This window comes from Dasypus novemcinctus, chromosome 21, assembly GCF_030445035.2.
Source record: "Dasypus novemcinctus isolate mDasNov1 chromosome 21, mDasNov1.1.hap2, whole genome shotgun sequence".
Taxonomy (NCBI): Eukaryota; Metazoa; Chordata; class Mammalia; order Cingulata; family Dasypodidae; genus Dasypus; species Dasypus novemcinctus.
In genome coordinates this window covers 79,669,569-79,688,921 of record NC_080693.1, presented here as the reverse complement: position 1 = coordinate 79,688,921, position 19,353 = coordinate 79,669,569, and the positions used below count along the sequence as shown (strand labels likewise).

General features: G+C 41.8%; 1 protein-coding gene across 3 annotated transcripts in view; it reads right to left on the bottom strand.

Moving 5' to 3' along the window:
* NUP85 (nucleoporin 85) overlaps nt 1-19,353 on the bottom strand; it is a 36,338-nt gene that overhangs the window by 14,881 nt on the left and 2,104 nt on the right. For 2 of the 3 annotated variants that reach the window (XR_188410.5, XM_004463860.5), the window contains exons 2-4: nt 15,279-15,372; nt 13,003-13,165; nt 9,210-9,280 (exon numbers count right to left, since the gene is read on the bottom strand). Coding sequence is in view for 2 of the 3 variants with exons in the window: in XM_004463860.5 (XP_004463917.1) it covers nt 9,210-9,280; nt 13,003-13,165; nt 15,279-15,372 (328 nt within the window). In the remaining variant the exon portion in view is untranslated. The remainder of the gene's footprint in view (nt 1-9,209; nt 9,281-13,002; nt 13,166-15,278; nt 15,373-19,353) is intronic. The other variant, XM_071210799.1, reaches the window with a different exon arrangement.

Here is a 19,353-nt window from a genome sequence, read left to right as displayed (position 1 = left end):
CAGCTGAGCACCTACTTCCCACATGGAAGGTCCCGGGTTCGGTTCCCGGTGCCTCCTGAAAACAAACAAACAAAAAATGCAAAACAAATGAACAAACCAACTCAGGGAAGCCAATGTGGCTCAGGGCTTGAGGGCCGGCTTCCCACATATGTAGTCCTGGGTTCAATTCCCAGCCCCCAGTACTACAAAAAAAAGGAAGATTTATTCCTTTTTATGGCTAATATTCCATACCCATTCATCTGTTGATGGACACTTGCATTGCTGTCACCTTTTAGCTATTGTGAATAATGCTGCTAGGTACATTCGTATACAAATATATGTTTGAGGACCTGTTTTCAATTCTTTCGAGTGTATAACTAGAAGTAGAGATGCTGGGCCACTTGGTAATTCTATCTTAAACTTTTTGAGGACCTGTCAAACTGTTTTCCATAGCAGTTGCACCATTTTACTTTGCCACCAACAATGTACAAGGATTCTTATTTTTCCACATCTTCACCAACACTTATTTTCCATTTTTAAAATAATAGTCATTTTAGTGGGGGTAAAGTGGTATTTCATGTTTTTTAAAAATTATTTATAAATTTATTTTTAATTGTAGTAATGTATACATAACATAAACATCATTTTAGCCTTTTAAGTGAAAAACTCTTAGACATTAAGTACTTAACAATACAGTATAACTTTCACCATTATCTATTCCTAGACTTTTATCAACATCCCAAACCAAAACATTTAGCACTAACTCACCATTCTGCCCCATGCCTGCCCCTGGTAACCACTATTCTCCTTTCTATCTCTATGATGACTTATTCTAAGTATTTTACATAAGAGAAATTATACAGTATTTGTTCTTTTGTAAAAATCTGGTTTATTTCACTCAATATGATGTCTTTAAGATTAAACCACATTGTAGCACTTACCAGTACTTCACTCCTTGTTATGGGGAATAATATTCCATTACATGGATATATCTCATTCCATCTAACCATTGATCTGTTGGCGTACACTTGGGTTGCTTCCACCTTTTGGCTATTGTGAATAATGCCACAATGAACACTGGTGTACGAATATCTGTCTGAGTTCCTGCTTTCAGTTCCTTTGGGTATATAACTAGAAGTGCTATTGCCTGGTCATATGGGTAATTCTACGTTTAACTTTATGAGAACCACCAAACTTTCCACAGTTGCTGCACCTTTTTACATTCCCACCAACAACGCATCCGAGTTCCTATTTCTCCACATCCTCACTGGCACTTGTTATTTTCAGTTGTTTTAATAGACATTCTAGTAGATATGAAGTGATAGCTCATCTCACTTTTAATTTACATTTATTTAATGGCTAGTGATGTGAGCATCTTTTCATACATTTATTGGCCATTTGTTATGGGCCATTTGAATATCTTCTGTGGAGAAATGTCTATCCACATCCCTGGTCCATTTTTCAATTGAGTTGTCCTTTAGTTGTTGAGTTGTAGGCATTCTTTAAAAATCCTGGATATTAAATCCTTATCAGATATATGGTCGTCAAATATTTTCCCTTATTCTGTAAATTGTCTTTTCATTTTCTTGATAATGCCCTTTGAGGAACTTTTTAATTTTGATGAAGCTCCTGTACCTATTTTTTTCTTTTGCTGCTTGTGCCTTCAGTGTAAAATCTAAAAATCCACTGCAATTACTCCATTATTGCCTTTTTTTGCATTTAGTTGCTTTATTCTACTGTGCCATTTTGATTCCTTTATTCTTTCCTTTTCTCTGTATTTTTTATTTTTTATTTTTTTTCATCATTGTAGCACATTCACTGCATTTGGTGAATACATTTTGGAGCAGTGCTGCACCACATGGACTATAGTTTACATTGTAGTTTATACTCTCCCCCAGTGCATTCAGTGGGTTATGGCAGGATATGTAATGTCCAGCATCTGTCCCTGCAATATCATTTAGGACAACTCAAAGTCCCAAGAATGCCCCCACATCTCATCTCTTCTTCCCTCTCCCTGCCCTCAGTAACTACCTTGGCCACTTTCTCCAGATCAATGTTACAGTTTCTTCCATTACTAGCCACAACAGTTCTATAGTAGAATACCAGTAAGTTCACTCTAATCCATATTTTATTCCTGCCATCCTGTGGACCCTGGGTTGGTGATGTCCACTCCACCTCTATATCAAGAGGGGGATTAGATCCCACATGGTTGACGGATGTGACTCTCCTGCTTGGAGCTGTAGGCACTCTCAGTTCCCAGGTGTGGTGGTTGACCATCTTCACCTCCCTGTTAGCCAACCTGTGCAAGTCCAACAAACCAGAGTAGGTGCTGCTGCAACTCTGCTGAGACTCAGGGCCCAGCTGGCACATGGACAGTCCAGAGATTCAAGTCTCCTGGGTATATACCAACCCCAGCTCCAACCATAGGTTCAGTAAAAATGACAGAAGAGGCATATGTAGAAAGTTCACATCTGAGTCCAACTCCATCACACTCAGTAACATAAGCTCAGTTATTTTTTCAGTAGTTATCTTTAACATCTTAGTTTGACTAGTACCAACCTAGATTTAGGAGTATACAAGCTTTCTACTTGTAAGTATTTCCCTCCTCTCTTCCTTTAAATTGTTGTCTCAGATTACATCTTTATACATTGTACACCCATTAACATATATTTTTAAAATGTTATTTTATAAATTTGCCTATTAAGTCATAGGGCAGTAGAAGTTACAAACCAAAAGTATACTAATTTTTACCTATGTAGTTACCTTTACCAATGTTCTTTATTTCTCACATCATTTCAAGTTACTGTCTAGTGTCCTTTTATTTCAGTGTGAAGGACTCTTTTTTTTTAAAGATTTATTTTTATTTATTTAATTCCCCTCCCCTCCCCTGGTTGTCTGTTTTCTGTGTCTTTTTGCTGCGTCTTGTTTCTTTGTCCGCTTCTGTTGTCGTCAGCGGCACGGTAAGTGTGGGCGGCGCCATTCCTCGGCAGGCTGCTCCCTCCTTCACGCTGGGCGGCTCTCCTTATGGGTGCACTCCTTGCGCGTGGGGCTCCCCTACGCGGGGGACACCCCTGTGTGGCACGGCACTCCTTGCGCGCATCAGCACTGCGCATGGGCCAGCTCCACACGGGTCAAGGAGGCCCGGGGCTTGAACCGCGGGCCTCCCATGTGGTAGACGGACGCCCTAACCACTGGGCCAAAGTCCATTCCCCGTGAAGGACTCTTTTTAGAATTTCTTCTAGGACAGGTATCCCAGTAATGAACTCCTCAGGTTTTGTCTGTAAATGTCTTAATTTCTCCCTCATTTTTGAAAGATAACTTTCCAGATATAGAATTCTTGGTTGGCAGCTGTAGCAGTTTGATATTATTGATGAATTCAAAAAAGAAATATTGGATTATGTTTGTAAACTGATCTTTTCTTCTAGGCATATTAGATTATATTGGATTCATAGCTTTCCTTGATTAACAGTAACCAAGTAAACCTCTCGTGCCAGTAGGGCATTGAATCCCCACCCTTTGGACTCACAGATGAAAGGCATGGCAAAGCATAGAGTTGAGGGTTTTTGATGCTGGAGTTTTGTTTTTGTTTTTCTTTTTTTTTTTTTAATATTTATTTTTTATTTATTTCTCTCCCCTTCTCCTCCCCCCCCAGTTGTCTGCTCTCTGTGTCCATTGCTGTGTGTTCTTCTGTGACGGCTTCTATCCTTAGCAGCAGCACCGGGAATCTATGTTTCTTTTTTGTTGCTGTGTCAGCTCTTCATGTGTGCGGCGCCATTCTTGGGCAGGCTGCACTTTTTTTGTGTGGGGTGGCTCTCCTTACGGGGTGCACTCCTTGCATGTGGGGCTCCCCTACGTGGGGGACACCCCTGCGTGGCACGGCACTCCTTGCACACATCAGCACTGTACACGGGTCAGCTCCACATGGATCAAGGAGGCCCAGGGTTTGAACTGCAGACCTCCCATGTAGTAGACGGACGCCCTATCCATTGGGCCAAGTCCGCTTCCCGATGCTGGAGTTTTGATGTTGGAGTTTGATGCTGAAACCTTAAGCTGGAACCTTGGGAAATAAGCTCACAGAGGAAACAGAAACCCCAGGAAGAGAGAAACCCTGAGCCCAGGAAAAAGAAGTCTGAGGAAGGGAGGAACCCAGGAAGCCTGAACCCTCGCAGACATCAGCAGCCAACACGTGAAAATAGATTTGGTGAGGTAGGTAACATATGCTTTATGGCCTGGTATTTGTAAGCTCCTACCCAAAATAAGTACCCTTTATAAAAACCAACCTGGGAAGCGGACTTGACCCAATGGATAGGGCATTCGTCTACCACATGGGTGGTTCGCGGTTCAAACCCTGGGCCTCCTTGACCCAAGTGGAGCTGGCCCACGCGCAGTGCTGATGCGCACAAGGAGTGCCGTGCCGTGCAGGGGTGTCCCCCCGCGTAGGGGAGCCCCACGCGCAAGAAGTGCGCCCCATAAGGAGAGCTGCCTAGTGCGAAAGAAAGTGCAGCCTGCCCAAAAATGGCGCCGCACACACAGAGTTGACTCAGCCAGATGAAGCAATGAAAAGAAACACAGATTCCCATGCCGCTGACAACAGAAGCAGACAAAGGAGAACATGCAGCAAATGGACACAGAGAACAGACAACTGGGGCAGGGGAAAGGGGAGAGAAATAAATGAAAAATAAATCTTTAAAAAGAAAAGAAAGAAACACAGATTCCCGATGCCACTGATAAGGATAGAAGCTGTCACAGAAGAACACACAGTGAATGGACTACAGAGCAGACAACTGGGGCGGGGAGGGACAGAAAGGGAGAGAGAAAAAAAAAAACCCATTTCTGGTATTTTGCATCAGGACCTCTTTGGCTGACAGCAGCTTTATTTCCATAAGGATTTTAAATATGTGACCCCAGTGTCTTCTGGCCTCCCTGGTTTCTGCTGAGAAATCTGCTGCTAATCATACTGGGAATCCCTTGAATGTGACAAGTTGTTTCTCTCTTTTTCTTCGGATTTTGACAATTTCACTATAATATGTCTGAGTGTAGAACTCCTAGAGTGTATCCTGCTTGGAGTTTGTTGAGATTCGTGGATATGTATATTTATTTCCTTAATCAGATTTGGGAAGTTTTTTAGCAATTATTTCTTCAAATATTTTTTCTGCCCCTTTCTGTCACTCTTGTCCTCCTGGGACTTCAATGATATGTATGTTAATATATACTAATGGTATCCCACAGGTCCTCCCTCAGGCCCTATTCATTTTCCCTCATTATTTTTTTAATGCTTCTCACACTGTATAATTTCAATTGTCTTGTCTTGAGGTTTGCTGGTCCTTTTTTTGCCTGTTCAAATCTGCTGCTGAATCCATGTACTGCATTATTCATTTCAATTACTGTACTTTGAAGCTCCAAAATTAGTTTGGTTCTTTTTTATAATTTACATCTTTTTATTTTTTTCAGACAATGTTTTCCCTGTTTCCTTTAATTCTTTGCATATAGATTCCTTTAAATCACTGAATATATTTAAGATAGTTGGTGGGGGGGCAAAGTGGATATGGCTCAAGTGATTCAGTTCCCACCTACCACATGGGAGGTTCCTGGTTCAGTTCCCAGAGACTCCTAAAGAAGACAGTGAGCTGGTGTGGCAGGCAGGCATGGCAAGCTGACACAACAAGACACACAAGAAGAAAAACATAATGAAAAACACAACAGAGCAGGGAGCGGAGGTTCTCCGTTCCTCCTAAAGAGGACGAGCAGACATTAAGCTGATGTGATGAGCAGATGCGGCAAGTCAACACAATAAGATGATGCAACAAGAGATACAAAAAGAAAAACACAATGAGAGACAAAACAAAGCAGGGATTGGAGGTGGCTCAAGCAATTAGGCACCTCCTTCCCATACCAGAGGTCCCAGGTTTGGTTCCTGGTGCCTCCTAAAGAAACAAGGAAGAACAGACACAGTAAGTGCAAACAAAGAGGAGGTGAGGAAAAATAAATAAAAAGTAAATGTTTTTTAAAAAAAGATAGTTGGTTTAAAATCTTTGACTAATATTTCCAATGTATGAGATTCCTGAGGAATGGTTTCTGGCAAATTCTTTTTTTTCCTGTGAACGGGCCATTCTTTCCTGATTCTTTTGTGAGTTTGGAATTCTAAACATTGTGTTGTTATAACTCTGGAAATCTAATTCTCCCACTCCTTTGGGATTGCTAAGGTTTTTGTTGTTCTTGTTAAGGGCTGGAGCTATCAATCTGTGACTTTTCCAAACTCCTGTTGTTCTCAATTGAGGAATGGAATGAGAAAAGGGGAGGGAAAAAAAATAACCAAAAAAAAAAACAGGCAAAACTGCAGGGACAGATGAAGGACACTGTTTATCCTGCCATAACCCACTGGATGGACTGGGGGAGAGTGTGAACTACAATGTAAACTATGGTTCATGAGGTGTGGCAGTGCTCCAGGGTCTATTCACCAATGCAAAGAATGTGCCTCACTGATGAAAGAGGATGTTGATGAGGGAGGAGCGGGGATGGGGTAGAAAGTGGGGTATATGGGAACCTTATTTTTTTGTTGTTGTTTTTTTATCCACCCCCTGTGGCTTTTTGTATACCATCTCCTCTGTGTTCATTTGCTGTGTGTTCTTCTGTGTCTGCATTTTATTTTTTTAATTCCCCTCCCGCCCGACAGCTTGCTTGCTGTCTGCTCTGCGTCCATTTGCTGCATGCTCTTCTGTGTTTTTACTTGTCTCCCTTTTTTGCAACCTTGCTGAGTTGGCTCTCCATGGCACTTGCAGGCCAGGTGGTACTCCACGGCACTCCACAGAGCTTGCAGGCCGGGTGGCGCTCTGCAGCATGTGGACAAGCCCCAGGACACGAAGCCAAGGCCTCCCATATGGTAGACAGAAGCCCAACTAATTTATCCACAGCCACTTCCCCCTCTTATGTTTTTTTAACGTAATGTTTTGTGTGATCTATTTATCCTAAAAAAAAAAAGAAAGAAAGAAAGAAAATAGAGAAGCAGATGTGGCTCAAGCAATTGGGCTCCCGAGTACCATATAGGAGGTCCAGGGTTTGATACCCAGGGCCTCCTAGTGAAGGCAAGCTGGCTCACATGGAGTGCCGGCCCATGCAGAGTACCACATCACACAGGAGTGCCAACCTGCGCAGGAGTGCTGGCCAACGCAGAGAGTTGACGCAGCAAGATGATGCAACAAAAAGAGACACAGAGGAGATACAGTAAAAGACTTAGCAAACCAGTTTGCTGAGGTGGCACAAGAGAATGATTACCCCTCTCCCACTCTGGAAGGTCCCAGGATCAGTTCCCGGAGTTGCCTAATGAGAATACAAGCAGACCCAGAAGAACGCACAGGGAAGTGGATTTGGCTCACCAGAAAGAGCATCCTCCTACCACATGGGGAGTCCAGGGTTCAAACCCAGGGCCTCTTGACCCATGTGGTGAGCTGGCCCATGCGCAGTGCTGATGCATGCAAGGAGTGCCGTGCCACGCGGGTGTGTCCCCCACATAGGGGAGCCCCACATGCAAGAAGTGCACCCCGTAAGGAGAGCCACCCCACACAAAAAAAGTGCAGCCTGCCCAGGAGTGGCAAGACAATGCAACAAAAAGAGACACAGATTCCCAGTGCCATTGAAAAGAATATACGCAGACACAGAACACACAGTGAATGGACACAGAGAGTAGACAACTGAGGGGGAAAAAGGAGAGAAATAAATAAAAAATAAATCTTTAAAAAAAAAAAAAGAACACACAGCAAATGGACAGAGAGAGCAGACAATGGAGGGAGGGGAGAGAAATAGATAAATCTTTTTAAAATAGAAAAGAAAAAAAAGCAAACAAGCACGTATTGCCTCTTTAAGAGTCCTCAGTGGCTTTTGCCTGAGGAGGGTTGAAAGAATGACAGCATTCAGAGTCAGCCTACAGCAATCTGAAATAGCTGATAAAATTCTGTGACTAGTGATCAGACCCCATACCCCAGGATTTGGAGGACTAGGTCCTTATAGCCCACCCTGGCACCACCAAGCTGCACCAGGAGCCTGGCTGCTGTCCCTACTGCTACCTCCCGCACAATTGGAGGACAGGGGTTGGTAGCCACTGCACTTGGGGTGAAATTCACCCACATTTACCGCAATTTACCAGCCTCTCCTCCAGCTCTTCCCTGGATGCTGCACAGTGTTCCATGAGAGTTTCAAAATAATTGACTCAGACACTTCCTGACAGTTCAATAATTGTTTTTGGTTGAGGGTCTGATTCCTGGAGCTTCCTACTCAATTATCTTCCCATAATAGTTTTGATTTGTATTTCTCTAATGACGTTGAGCATCTTTTTAAGTTTTGAGCATCTTTTCAAGTTCTTATGGGCCATTTGTATATTTTCTTTGGAGAAATGTCTATTCAAGCCTTTGGCCCATTTTTAAATTGGGTTGTCTTCTTATTGTTGAGTTGTAGGAATTCTACATATATTTTGGATATTACACCATTATCAGATATATGATTTCCAAATATATTGTCCCATTCTATGCATTTTGTTTTCACTTTGTTGATAATGTCCTTTGAAGCACAAGTGTTTTTAATTTTGATGAAGTCCAACTGATTTTGATTTTTTTGCTAATGCTTTTTGGTGTCATATCTAAGAATCCATTAAGTCATACAAGGTCCTGAAGACTTATCCTACATTTTCTTCTAAGAATTTTACAGTTGTAGCTCTTATATTTAGGTCTTTAATCTATTTTGAGATAATTTTTGGATATGGTGTGAAGCAGGGGTCCAATTTCATTCTTTGTAAGATTAGTTTGTTTTTAATGCTTCAAATTCCTTTGTTGTAGTTTAATGATTCTAAAACCATGGTCCTCATGTTACAACTAGCATTTTTAGTTGTAATTCAGCCCCCTTGAATCTATCTGATGTAGTGTACCATCACCCTATACTAGGCTCTACGGACATCTGGGAGTCATGTGGTTCTTAAAGGAATGGTGTCCTTAAATTACCAGAACTAGGAGTGCAATTTTCAAAGAGCCTTAATTTGGCCCTTTAGTCTTATCACTGTCAACCAGTCAATCAATTCAATACGTTCTAACTTGAAAAACGCACTGAAGATAATTGCCAAAGTTAAGGACTGTATAAAACAGAAAAGTAAGAGTCTGGGACTAGAATGTCAATGAGATTTTAACATAGTATTTACAGTGAGGTAAATATTTTAAATACTACCACATACAAAAAAAAATTCTTACTTGCAACCTGGTGCATTTCTTCCATACATGCTCTTATGACTGATCGGTAGTTTTTACTCACTCGAACCAATCTACAAAAAATGAAATGACATACAAGATGAGCCTGAGAAGAAGATGTGGCTCAAGCAGTTGGGCACCCACCTACTACATGGGAAGTCCCAAGTTTGGTTCCCAGTGCCTCCTAAAGAAGACGAGAAAGCTGGCACAGCCAGCTGATGCAATGAAATGATGCAATGAAGAGATACAAGGAAACACAATGAGACACAACAAGCAGGGAGCTGAGGTGGCTCAAGCGATTGAGCGCCTCCCTCCCACATGATAGGTTCCACATTTGGTTCCTGGTGACTCCAGAAAAGAAGATGAGCAGACACAGAGAACACACAGGAAGCAGACAGCGAGCATGAAACAAGGGGGGGGTGGGAGAAAGAAAGAAAGAAAAAAGGATAGAAGCCTGCTGAAAGAGTACAGAAGCCAGAATGATGATATGGCAACAAAATAAATTATATAATGATAGAATAAAATAAATGAGTCCACATTACTATGCAGAAGGAAAGAGAGAAACAAAAAACCACCAAGAGCAAATACACATAGTAATTATGGTTGCAGACAAAATCTACCAATAGACAGTGGGTGAAAATCTAAGGAGCAGGAGTTTACACAGTCTCAAAATATCTCTCTCAAGATACTTAATAACCACAAAGGGACAGCAGAAACCACCTTAACCAGATGACGATGGTCAACATCACCAGTAATAAAATACTGACATCATGAAGCCTAAAATATGATGCATTAAGACATATAATCATTTCTGTGGGAGTCTTGCCAAAAATGAGTAACACAGTCCTGTTATAAGAAAACACCAGAAAAACCCAAACTGTGGAACAATCTACAAAATTGATCAATATTCTTCAAAAGTGTCAAGGTCATGAAAGACAAGCAATGACTGCAAAACACTAACAGAACAAACCTAAATGCAAACTCATTTAATTGCAGAAGAGAAAAAAAGGACATTAAGGGGGAAATTAGTAAAATTTAAATAAGGTGTTTGGTTAATAATACTGCATCAATGTCAATTTCCTGGTTTTAATAATAACTAGTATGGTTATGTCGGATATTAACATAAGGGGAAGCTGGGTGAAAGATATACAGAAATTATCTGAACTACTTTTATAACTTTCCTGTAAGTCTAAAATTAGTTCAGAAAAGTTGTTAAAAACATGAAATGACAGAACAAAACAAACATCCATAAGAAAGAAACTGGTTGATAGGTACCAAGATACAATTTTTAGCAAGAAAAATATTTATCCTAGAGATGCAAAGGCCACCTATCATCCCTATTTTAAAACGATCAGGGGAACGAGTATAGCTCAGTGGTTCAGTGCCTGCTTTGCACATGAAGTCCTGGGTTCAATCTCCAGCCCTTGTACCTCTGAAAAAGAAATAAGGGATAAAACAGATCACCCCTTTCTGCATATGGCCTACATATGGCTAGCAGGACATTAAGCAGCTTGTACACAATGTCTCAACTAATCCTCACTACAATGCCCGACGTGGATGTGGTTACCTCATTTTGTAGTTGAGGGTACAAGCCCAGATATCTGGCTCATCTGGCCAAAAAATCCCAAAGTAATATGCTGTCCTCATGTACAAAGAGGAGTTAAGCTACCATTCCACAACTGGGACATTCATTTATTCACTCAAAAAACATTTTAGAGCACCTACTATACTGCCGGTCCTGGGAGACGGGGGAAAAGGTCCACAGATTAAGAAAGGGTCCCATCTTCAGGGCATTTATAGTGCTTCTGACTTGATTTTTCCTCTAAGCGGTAACAGATTTCTCTGAGTCACCAATATTCTGTACCAGAGCCGCCCCCCCTTTTTAAGATTTATTTTATTTATTTCTCCCCCTCTCCATTCTCCCCATTGTCTGCTCTCTGTGTCCATTCACTGTGCATTCTTCTGTGTTTGTATTCTCATTAGGTGGTGCCAGGAACTGATCCTGGGATCTTCTGGAGTGGGAGAGAGGCAATTACTCTCTTGTACCATCTCAGCTCCTGTGTTCTGCTATGTCTTCTTATTTTCTCTCCTCTTTGTCTCTTCTTGCATCATCTTGCTGTGTCAGCTCTCTGAGTCAGCCGGCGCTCCTGTGCAGTGCAGCTTTCCCGCAATGGGTGGTGTTCCCACACAGGGCGGCTCTCCTGCACGGGGCCACATTCCCGCATGGGTCAGCACTTCATGTGGGCCAGCTTGCCCTCAGGAGGCCCTGGGCATCGAACCCTGGACATTCTATATGTTAGGCAGGAGACCAATTGCTTGAGCCACATCCGTTTCCCTCCCAGAGCCTCTGGAAGCCCATGATACACAGAGACACACACAAGGGCTAACCAGGGTTATTGTCCAGAATCATTCCTCTGTAAAAAGCTTATCAAGGGGAAAACGGATGTGGCTCAAGAGATTGGGCTCCCACCTACCATATGGGAAGCCCTGGGTTCGAGTCCCAGGGCCTCCTGATGACGGCAAGTTGGCCCATGCCACAGAAAGCTGGTGCAGCAAGATAACCCAACAATGGAAAATACAGAGGAGAGACAGTGAGAGCCACAGTAGACCAAGGAGCTGAGGTGACTCAAGCAACTGAGTGTCTCTCCCACACTGGAGGTCCTGGGATTGGTTCCTGGTGCTTCCTAAAGAGAAAGACAAGAAGAAAAGACAAAGTAGATATGGAAAGGACACACAGTAAAATGGACACAGAGAGCTGACAGCAAGTGCCAACAATAAAATGGGGGGTGGGGGGGCAGTAAAACAGAAAAAAAAAAAAGCTTATTAAGAAACTAAAATACCAGCACTGCATATGCCCTAACCATACGAATGGTCACTGATAAAAATCCAACCCAGAGGTTCTCCAACTCCATTGTGCTTAAGAATCACATGGAGGGAATCGGATTTGGCCCAATGGTTAGGGCGTCCACTTACCACATGGGAGATCCAAGGTTCAAACCCAGGGCCTCCTGACCCGTATGATGGGCTGGCCCACGCACAGTGCTGATGTGTGCAAGGAGCACCGTGCCACGCAGGGGTATCACTCATGTAGGGGAGCCCCAAGCTCAAGGAGTGCACCCCATAAGGAGAGCTGCCCAGTGTGAAAAAAGTGCAGCCTGTCCAGGAGTGGCGCCGTACACACAGAGAGCTGATGCAGCAAGATGACACAACAAAAAGAGGCACAGATTCTGGGTGTCGCTGACAAGAATCCAAGTAGACAAAGAACACATAGTGAGACACAGAGAGCATACAACTGAAGGGGGGGTGGGGGAGGGGAAAAGAAAGAAATAAAAAATAAATCTAAAAAAAAGAATCACATGGAGAATTTTAGATCCCACCCCTAGAGATTTTTGTTTTGATGTTTTGAGGTAGGGCTCAAAAATCTGCAGTTACTAATACCACTCTGATATTAATGAAGTTAATCATGAAACGTACTTTGACTCACCCTAGTCTATAAACAGAACACTAGTTTTCTGGTCTCTTGATAGAGAAGGTCTTGAAAGTTATTGTTTACAGGCAAATCAGAATATAAACAAAACTTACCAAGCTATCCAGTCAATCGACAGCCATTCACATAGTCCCTATAAGACTTTTTTTTATCCCTGGTCATTTACACTGCCCAGTACTAAGGCCACAAACTAGAAGTAGAGTCCCTTTCTCCAGGCAATCCACCCGTCATACAGAGGACAAGGACACATTTCATTTGACCTTTCACAATTTAGCTGTGAACCTCAGTACCTACCAGCAACCTACTTACTGAGCTTTTCTGGATTTTCCAGTTAATTCTTCTTCAATTCTCTGGAGGCCCACAAAGATTCCATGCGATTCATTGAAGAGTTTTCTCAAGATTTGAGAGTAAACATCTACATCCTTCCGGATAATATAGATAAAGGGGCAGCTTGGCACTGTTGCTGATTTTTCTGAAATAAAACACACAAAAAATTAAACATCTATCACCATCACTCCCTAAAATGAACCCACTCTAAAAATTTTAACTAAGTTACAAAAGCTTTAGTTTCTTTGTTACTGATTTCCTTTATTTTAAAAGAAAAAATGATATGGATTATCACTTATCAATTACGAAGAATTTTTTCTTTTTTGGGGGGTACCATGAGCGAGGGATTAAACCCAGGACCTCATGTGTGGGAAGATGGCACTCAACCACTGAGCCACACAAGCTTCTGAGTTGGTTTTTTTGTTTGCTGGTTGTTGTTTTTTTCAGGAGGCACCAGGAACCGAACCCAGGACTTTCCATGTGGGAGGCGGGTGCTCAACCACTTGAGCCACATCTGCTCCCCCAGATGAATTTTTTAACACCAATGTTTAATTTCAGACTTTCCTCCTTAGCTCCCTAGCACATTTTGGGACTTTTCACCTCATTCAACTGAAAGATAACCAAAAAATGCAACCAGTAAGAGAAACCTACATTCAAAATTTTATATAATCTCAAAGTCAAGTACAAGTTATTTTTATATTACTTGCTATTACCATTAGCCTTAAAAAGAAGGGGAAAAAAAAGAATTGACTAAATTATTCTTCAAGAGCAACGAAAAGACTCTTAATAATAAATTATAAGTTGCCTATTTGTGGGAAATTTCCACAATTATTTCTGTAACAGGTTATGATGTTTAGTGATTTGTCTTATGTATGACTTCAATAAATACAAAGAAAAAAATAAAGACAACCTTGTGTTTCCAGCAATCTATGACAAAGTAGAAATGTTGATATGATTTCCCACTAAATATGAAAAGCTACCCTCCCAAAATAGTCACTGAAGAGTCTCTCCTGAGCAATTATTCCCTGGGCAGATTCTACAGCTCTGCCAAGATTGGGATTTTTTTTTTTTTTTTTTAAAGATTTATTTATTTATTTAATTTCCCCCCCTCCCCTGGTTGTCTGTTCTTGGTGTCTATTTGCTGCGTCTTGTTTCTTTGTCCGCTTCTGTTGTCGTCAGCGGCGCGGGAAGTGTGGGCGGCGCCATTCCTGGGCAGGCTGCTCTTTCTTTTCACGCTGGGCGGCTTTCCTCACGGGCGCACTCCTTGCGCGTGGGGCTCCCCTACGCGGGGGACACCCTTGCGTGGCACGGCACTCCTTGCGCGCATCAGCACTGCGCATGGCCAGCTCCACACGGGTCAAGGAGGCCCGGGGTTTGAACCGCGGACCTCCCATATGGTAGACGGACGCCCTAACCACTGGGCCAAAGTCCGTTTCCCAAGATTGGGATTTTTGATACCCATACATCCCATACAGATTTAGCATCAGAAGGGACAATTCTTAACTATAAAATCAAGAAAAAACACATCTCTGAAAAATTACATAAGCTGTACATCATATAATCTGCCAAAATTAGAAGGTTTTTGCTAGCTCAATTTGCTCCTTATATAAAAGGAGGAAAATCTTCATATTTGAATAATGAACCTATCAAGGATTTGCAAGACCAACATTTTCCAAGACTTCTCTCTGAAATGGAGAAAAGAAAATCAAATTTCAAGATTTTAGTTTTATGTTGCTACTAAAGGGAGTCTGTACTAGGCATAAAGGGACCCATATCTAATAGTTGATGAAACTGAGGAGAACAAAAGACAAGGACAAGCCATTTCATTCTCTAGCTCCATCTCTGCCTCTGCTGCTCCAGATTAACTCAGCCTAAGAACTATTAATCAACGGAGTTCACACTGCAAACACAAGCAATGGCCACGAAAGTGGAAAAATTTCACAATAAAGGAGGTGCTATGCTGTGCTGTGAAGAGAATTTAGGCACCATGGACAAGGGAGAAAAAATTAAATGTTTAAATATGAAGAAAACCTTTAACGCCAGGAAGACTGCCATTAATTTTTTTCTCAGGACTTAACATCTTCCAGGCCTCATAAATTTATGGAATCTAAAACAACTAAGGTTTCAAAAATACAAATGGTACAAAATAAGTTCAAGTGTTTCATGCCTCACGTAGTCAAGGCTGAAAGAATAAAGAGAAAACAACTAAATGTGCCAAGACAGATAATCTGGAAGGAAAACAAAAAACAAAAAACTACCTTGTTTGTTGAATGAGGTTTCACACACCAGCATTTCCCCCGGTCCCCAGTCAAAACACATTTGCTTCTTTGTGGAATTCACTCCTGGAATCAACTAGTAAGAAATAAGGCATAGAAACTGTTATTCTTACTGAGGTAAAACACCTGAAGGCTTTGCTTTTCATATGATTTGCAAATATAATCCCGGAAATCACAAGTAACGAAGCTAATGAAGTACTAATCTATATACACAGCGCTGTGTTTTTCTGAGATCAGCCCAGTCTGTTAGACTACTAGCAGTCCAGAATAAGCAAGTGAGCTTTGCTGGGCTCCTCAACCCAGCTGCCCATCTCACAAGGGGTGATGAAAAAGAAAGCTACACCCTAATCAATTACATTCTAAATTAGATATGCAATCCAGAAAAAGGGAAGCTAAAAAAAAAAAACCAAAAACGTTTAACTCCTGCTTGTTTTTTATGCACTGAAAAAAGACAGACATCCAAACTCAAGGCCTCTGTGCCATCTCTATGCTGATGACTCTAAATTTTTCTTTCCGACTGAGACCAATCCCTTTGAACATCAATTTCATTCATTCACCTTCCTAATCCACACCTCCATAGATATCTGTTATCTCAAACTTTTTTTTAAAGATTTACTTATTTCCCCCCCTTCCCCTCCTCCCACCCTGCTGTTTTTGCTCTGTGCTGTCTTCTCTTCTCATTTTCTCTCCTCTAGGATTCACCAGGATTTGATCCTGGGGACCTCTGATATAGAGAGAGGTTCCCTGTCAATTGTACTACCTCAGTTCCTAGTTTCTGTTATGCTTCACCTTGACTCTCCCCTTGTCTCTCTTTTGATGTGTCACTATTTTGCTGCATGACTCACTTGCATGGGCACTGGCTCACCACCTGGGCATTTTCACAGGCAGTTGGGTGGGCATTGGTTCACCATGAGGGCACTTGCGCAGGCACTGGCTCGCCGCGCAGGCACGCTTTCTCTTCTTTTTCACCAGGTCCTCCCATATGGTAGGGGGAAGCTCTATCACTTGAGCCACATCCACTTCCCATCTCAAACTTTTTAAAGGGCCAAAAAAGAACTCGTCATGCCCATCTTCATGAAGATCTCTCCACCAGGACAAAGCCTTCCTCAACTGGTGTAATCCTTGATTTTCTCTTTTCCTCGTCATCCATGTGAAAATTTTCTATGAATCCCAAAAAGAGAACTAATCCACTCCTATGGGTATGAGACCTTTACAATTAGACTGCCTCAGAAAAGCATGACTGAGGTTGAGGTGCCACCTTCTTGCTGAGTCTGATAAAAATCAGAGACACAGGGAAACGGACTTTGGCCCAGTGGTTAGGGCGTCCGTCTACCATATGGGAGGTCCGCGGTTCAAACCCCGGGCCTCCTTGACCCGTGTGGAGCTGGCCATGCGCAGCACTGATGCGCGCAAGGAGTGCCGTGCCACGCAAGGGTGTCCCCCGCGTGGGGGAGCCCCACGCGCAAGGAGTGCGCCCGTGAGGAGAGCCGCCCAGCGTGAAAAGAAAGAGCAGCCTGCCCAGAAATGACGCCGCCCACACTTCCCATGCCGCTGACGACAACAGAAGCGGACAAAGAAACAAGACGCAGCAAATAGACACTAAGAACAGACAACCAGGGGAGGGGGGGAAATTAAAATAAATAAATAAATCTTAAAAAAAAAAAAAAAATCAGAGACACACAGGAAAAGAGAGCTCAAAGAGCTGAGGTCCTGGGGAGCAAAGAGCCATTTGCTTGATAGCTTACAGCTGAAATTAGGAAGAAAGCAGTCTGGTACTTTTTATTGGCAAGCTAAAACATCATCTATATCCAATCGATCAGTAAATCCTTTTCTACTCTGAAATAAGCCTGAATCAACCATTTACCACTTGTACCAACCTAATCCAAACCATCATCAACTTTCATCTGGACTACTATAACAGCATTTATCAGTGCCTGAAATGATTCTCATCTCTTCATAAATAGATGAAAGCTCATAGGTTGGGGGGATTCTCATTCACTGCCTTGAAGAGACCCTGTATCACAGCTGACACTCCATATATACTTTTGCCAATGAATTTGGCTGGCAAACACTCTGCTCTCAATCCAAGTGCATTCAGTTCTTTGGAAGGATGAATGCAATCATCCAACAACTAAGCAAAGCTTACTGGATAGATCTTTTTCTGTGCTGGGCTCAAGGAATATGACACCGTGTAAGCTACTCTCTGCCCTCCAAAAGTTAGCCATTTATTGAGGAAGACCAATAAATATACAGGCAGTCAGAAGAGTGGACAAGTGCTAAGTCAGAGGCACGTGCTGACACACAGGATATTTGTTTTAGTCAACTCTTAATGGCCAAGTAGGAGTTTGTCAGGCAAGGCAAAGCACTGTATAAAAGGAGCAGCATAAGCAAAGAAAGGTCTGGAGTTGAAAAGCTGCAGGAGTTAAGAATGGCAAGAGCAGAGAGTACAAGAAATACATAATCAGATACGTATTTTAAAAGATCACTCAGAGACAACACGATTATGAATATAGAAAACCCAATGAAATCCACTTAAAAAAGGTCACAGGACACAAAGTCATATATAAAAATCAATTATATTTCTATATTATAACAGCAAGCAAATGGAAAGCAAAATTTAAAAACAATGCTTTCCTTAATAAATTACTGTCCTAACTAAAACAAAGCAAAACAAAAAAACAATGCTATTGACAGTAGCATAAAAAATCATCAAATACCTAGGAAGAAATCTAATCAAAGACCTTTACACAAGGCAGTTTGTGCTACTGATGAAAGATACCTTGATCACAGACAAATAAAATGTAAGCACAAAATCTATAAAACTTATAAAAGAAAGCAAAGAAGAAAATCTTTCTGACCTTGGATTAGACAAAGATTTCTTAGGACACAAAAAACACAAACCATAGAAGGCACAGAAGAAAAATTTATAATTTGGACTTCATCAAAATTAAAAACTTTTCCTCTTCAAAAGATACTGTTAATAAAATGAAAAGGCAAGTCACAGACTGGAGTAAATATCTGCAAAACACCTCACTGACAAAGGACTTGTATCCGGAATATATAAAGATCTCTTACAACTCAAGAATAAAACCCAATAAAATGGGGGAAAGATTTGTACAGTTCCCCAAAGAAGTTATAGAAATGACATACACGAATATAAAAAGATGATCAATATCATGTCATTAGAGAAAAATGAATTAAAATGACAATGAGATACCACAACACATCCAGTAGAATGGTTAAGATGTGTAAGACTGATCAAGAGTTAACAAGAGGGGAAACGGACTTGGCCCAGTGGTTAAGGGCATCCGTCTACCACATGGGAGGTCTGCGGTTCAAACCCCGGGCCTCCTTGACCCGTGTGGAGCTGGCCCACGCGCAGTGCTGATGCGCGCGAGGAGTGCCCTGCCACGCAGGGGTGTCCCCCGCGTAGGGGAGCCCCACGCGCAAGGAGTGCACCCGTAAGGAGAGCCGCCCAGTGTGAAAGAAAACGCAGCCTGCCCAGGAATGGTGCCGCCCACTCTTCCCATGCCGCTGACGACAACAGAAGCGGAAAAAGAAACAAGACGCAGCAAATAGACACAGAGAACAGACAACCGGGGGAGGGAGGGAATTAAATAAATAAATGAATCTTTTAAAAAAATAAAATTAAATAAAATTAATAAATTAATATTAAAAAAAAAAGAGTTAACAAGAGTATGAAACAGCTGCAATTCTTGCACTTGGCTGGGAAAGGTGAAAAATGGAATAACCACTTTGAAGAACTGAGTTTCTTCTAGTTAAATATGCATCTGCCCTATCCCCTAGCAATTCCACTTCTAGGTATTTATTTACCCAGGACAAAAGAAAGCATATATACAAACAAGCAAAGAAAAAATATCAGCCTTGTACAGGAATGTTCATAGCAGCTTTATTTACAATAACCAAAACTTGGAAACCCAGGTGTCTATCGACAGGAAGATACAGCTGTTCAAACTGTAGTATATTCATAAAATGTAATAACAGTAATAAAAAGGAGCTTACTGGTTCATGTAACAACAGACAAATCTTAAAAACT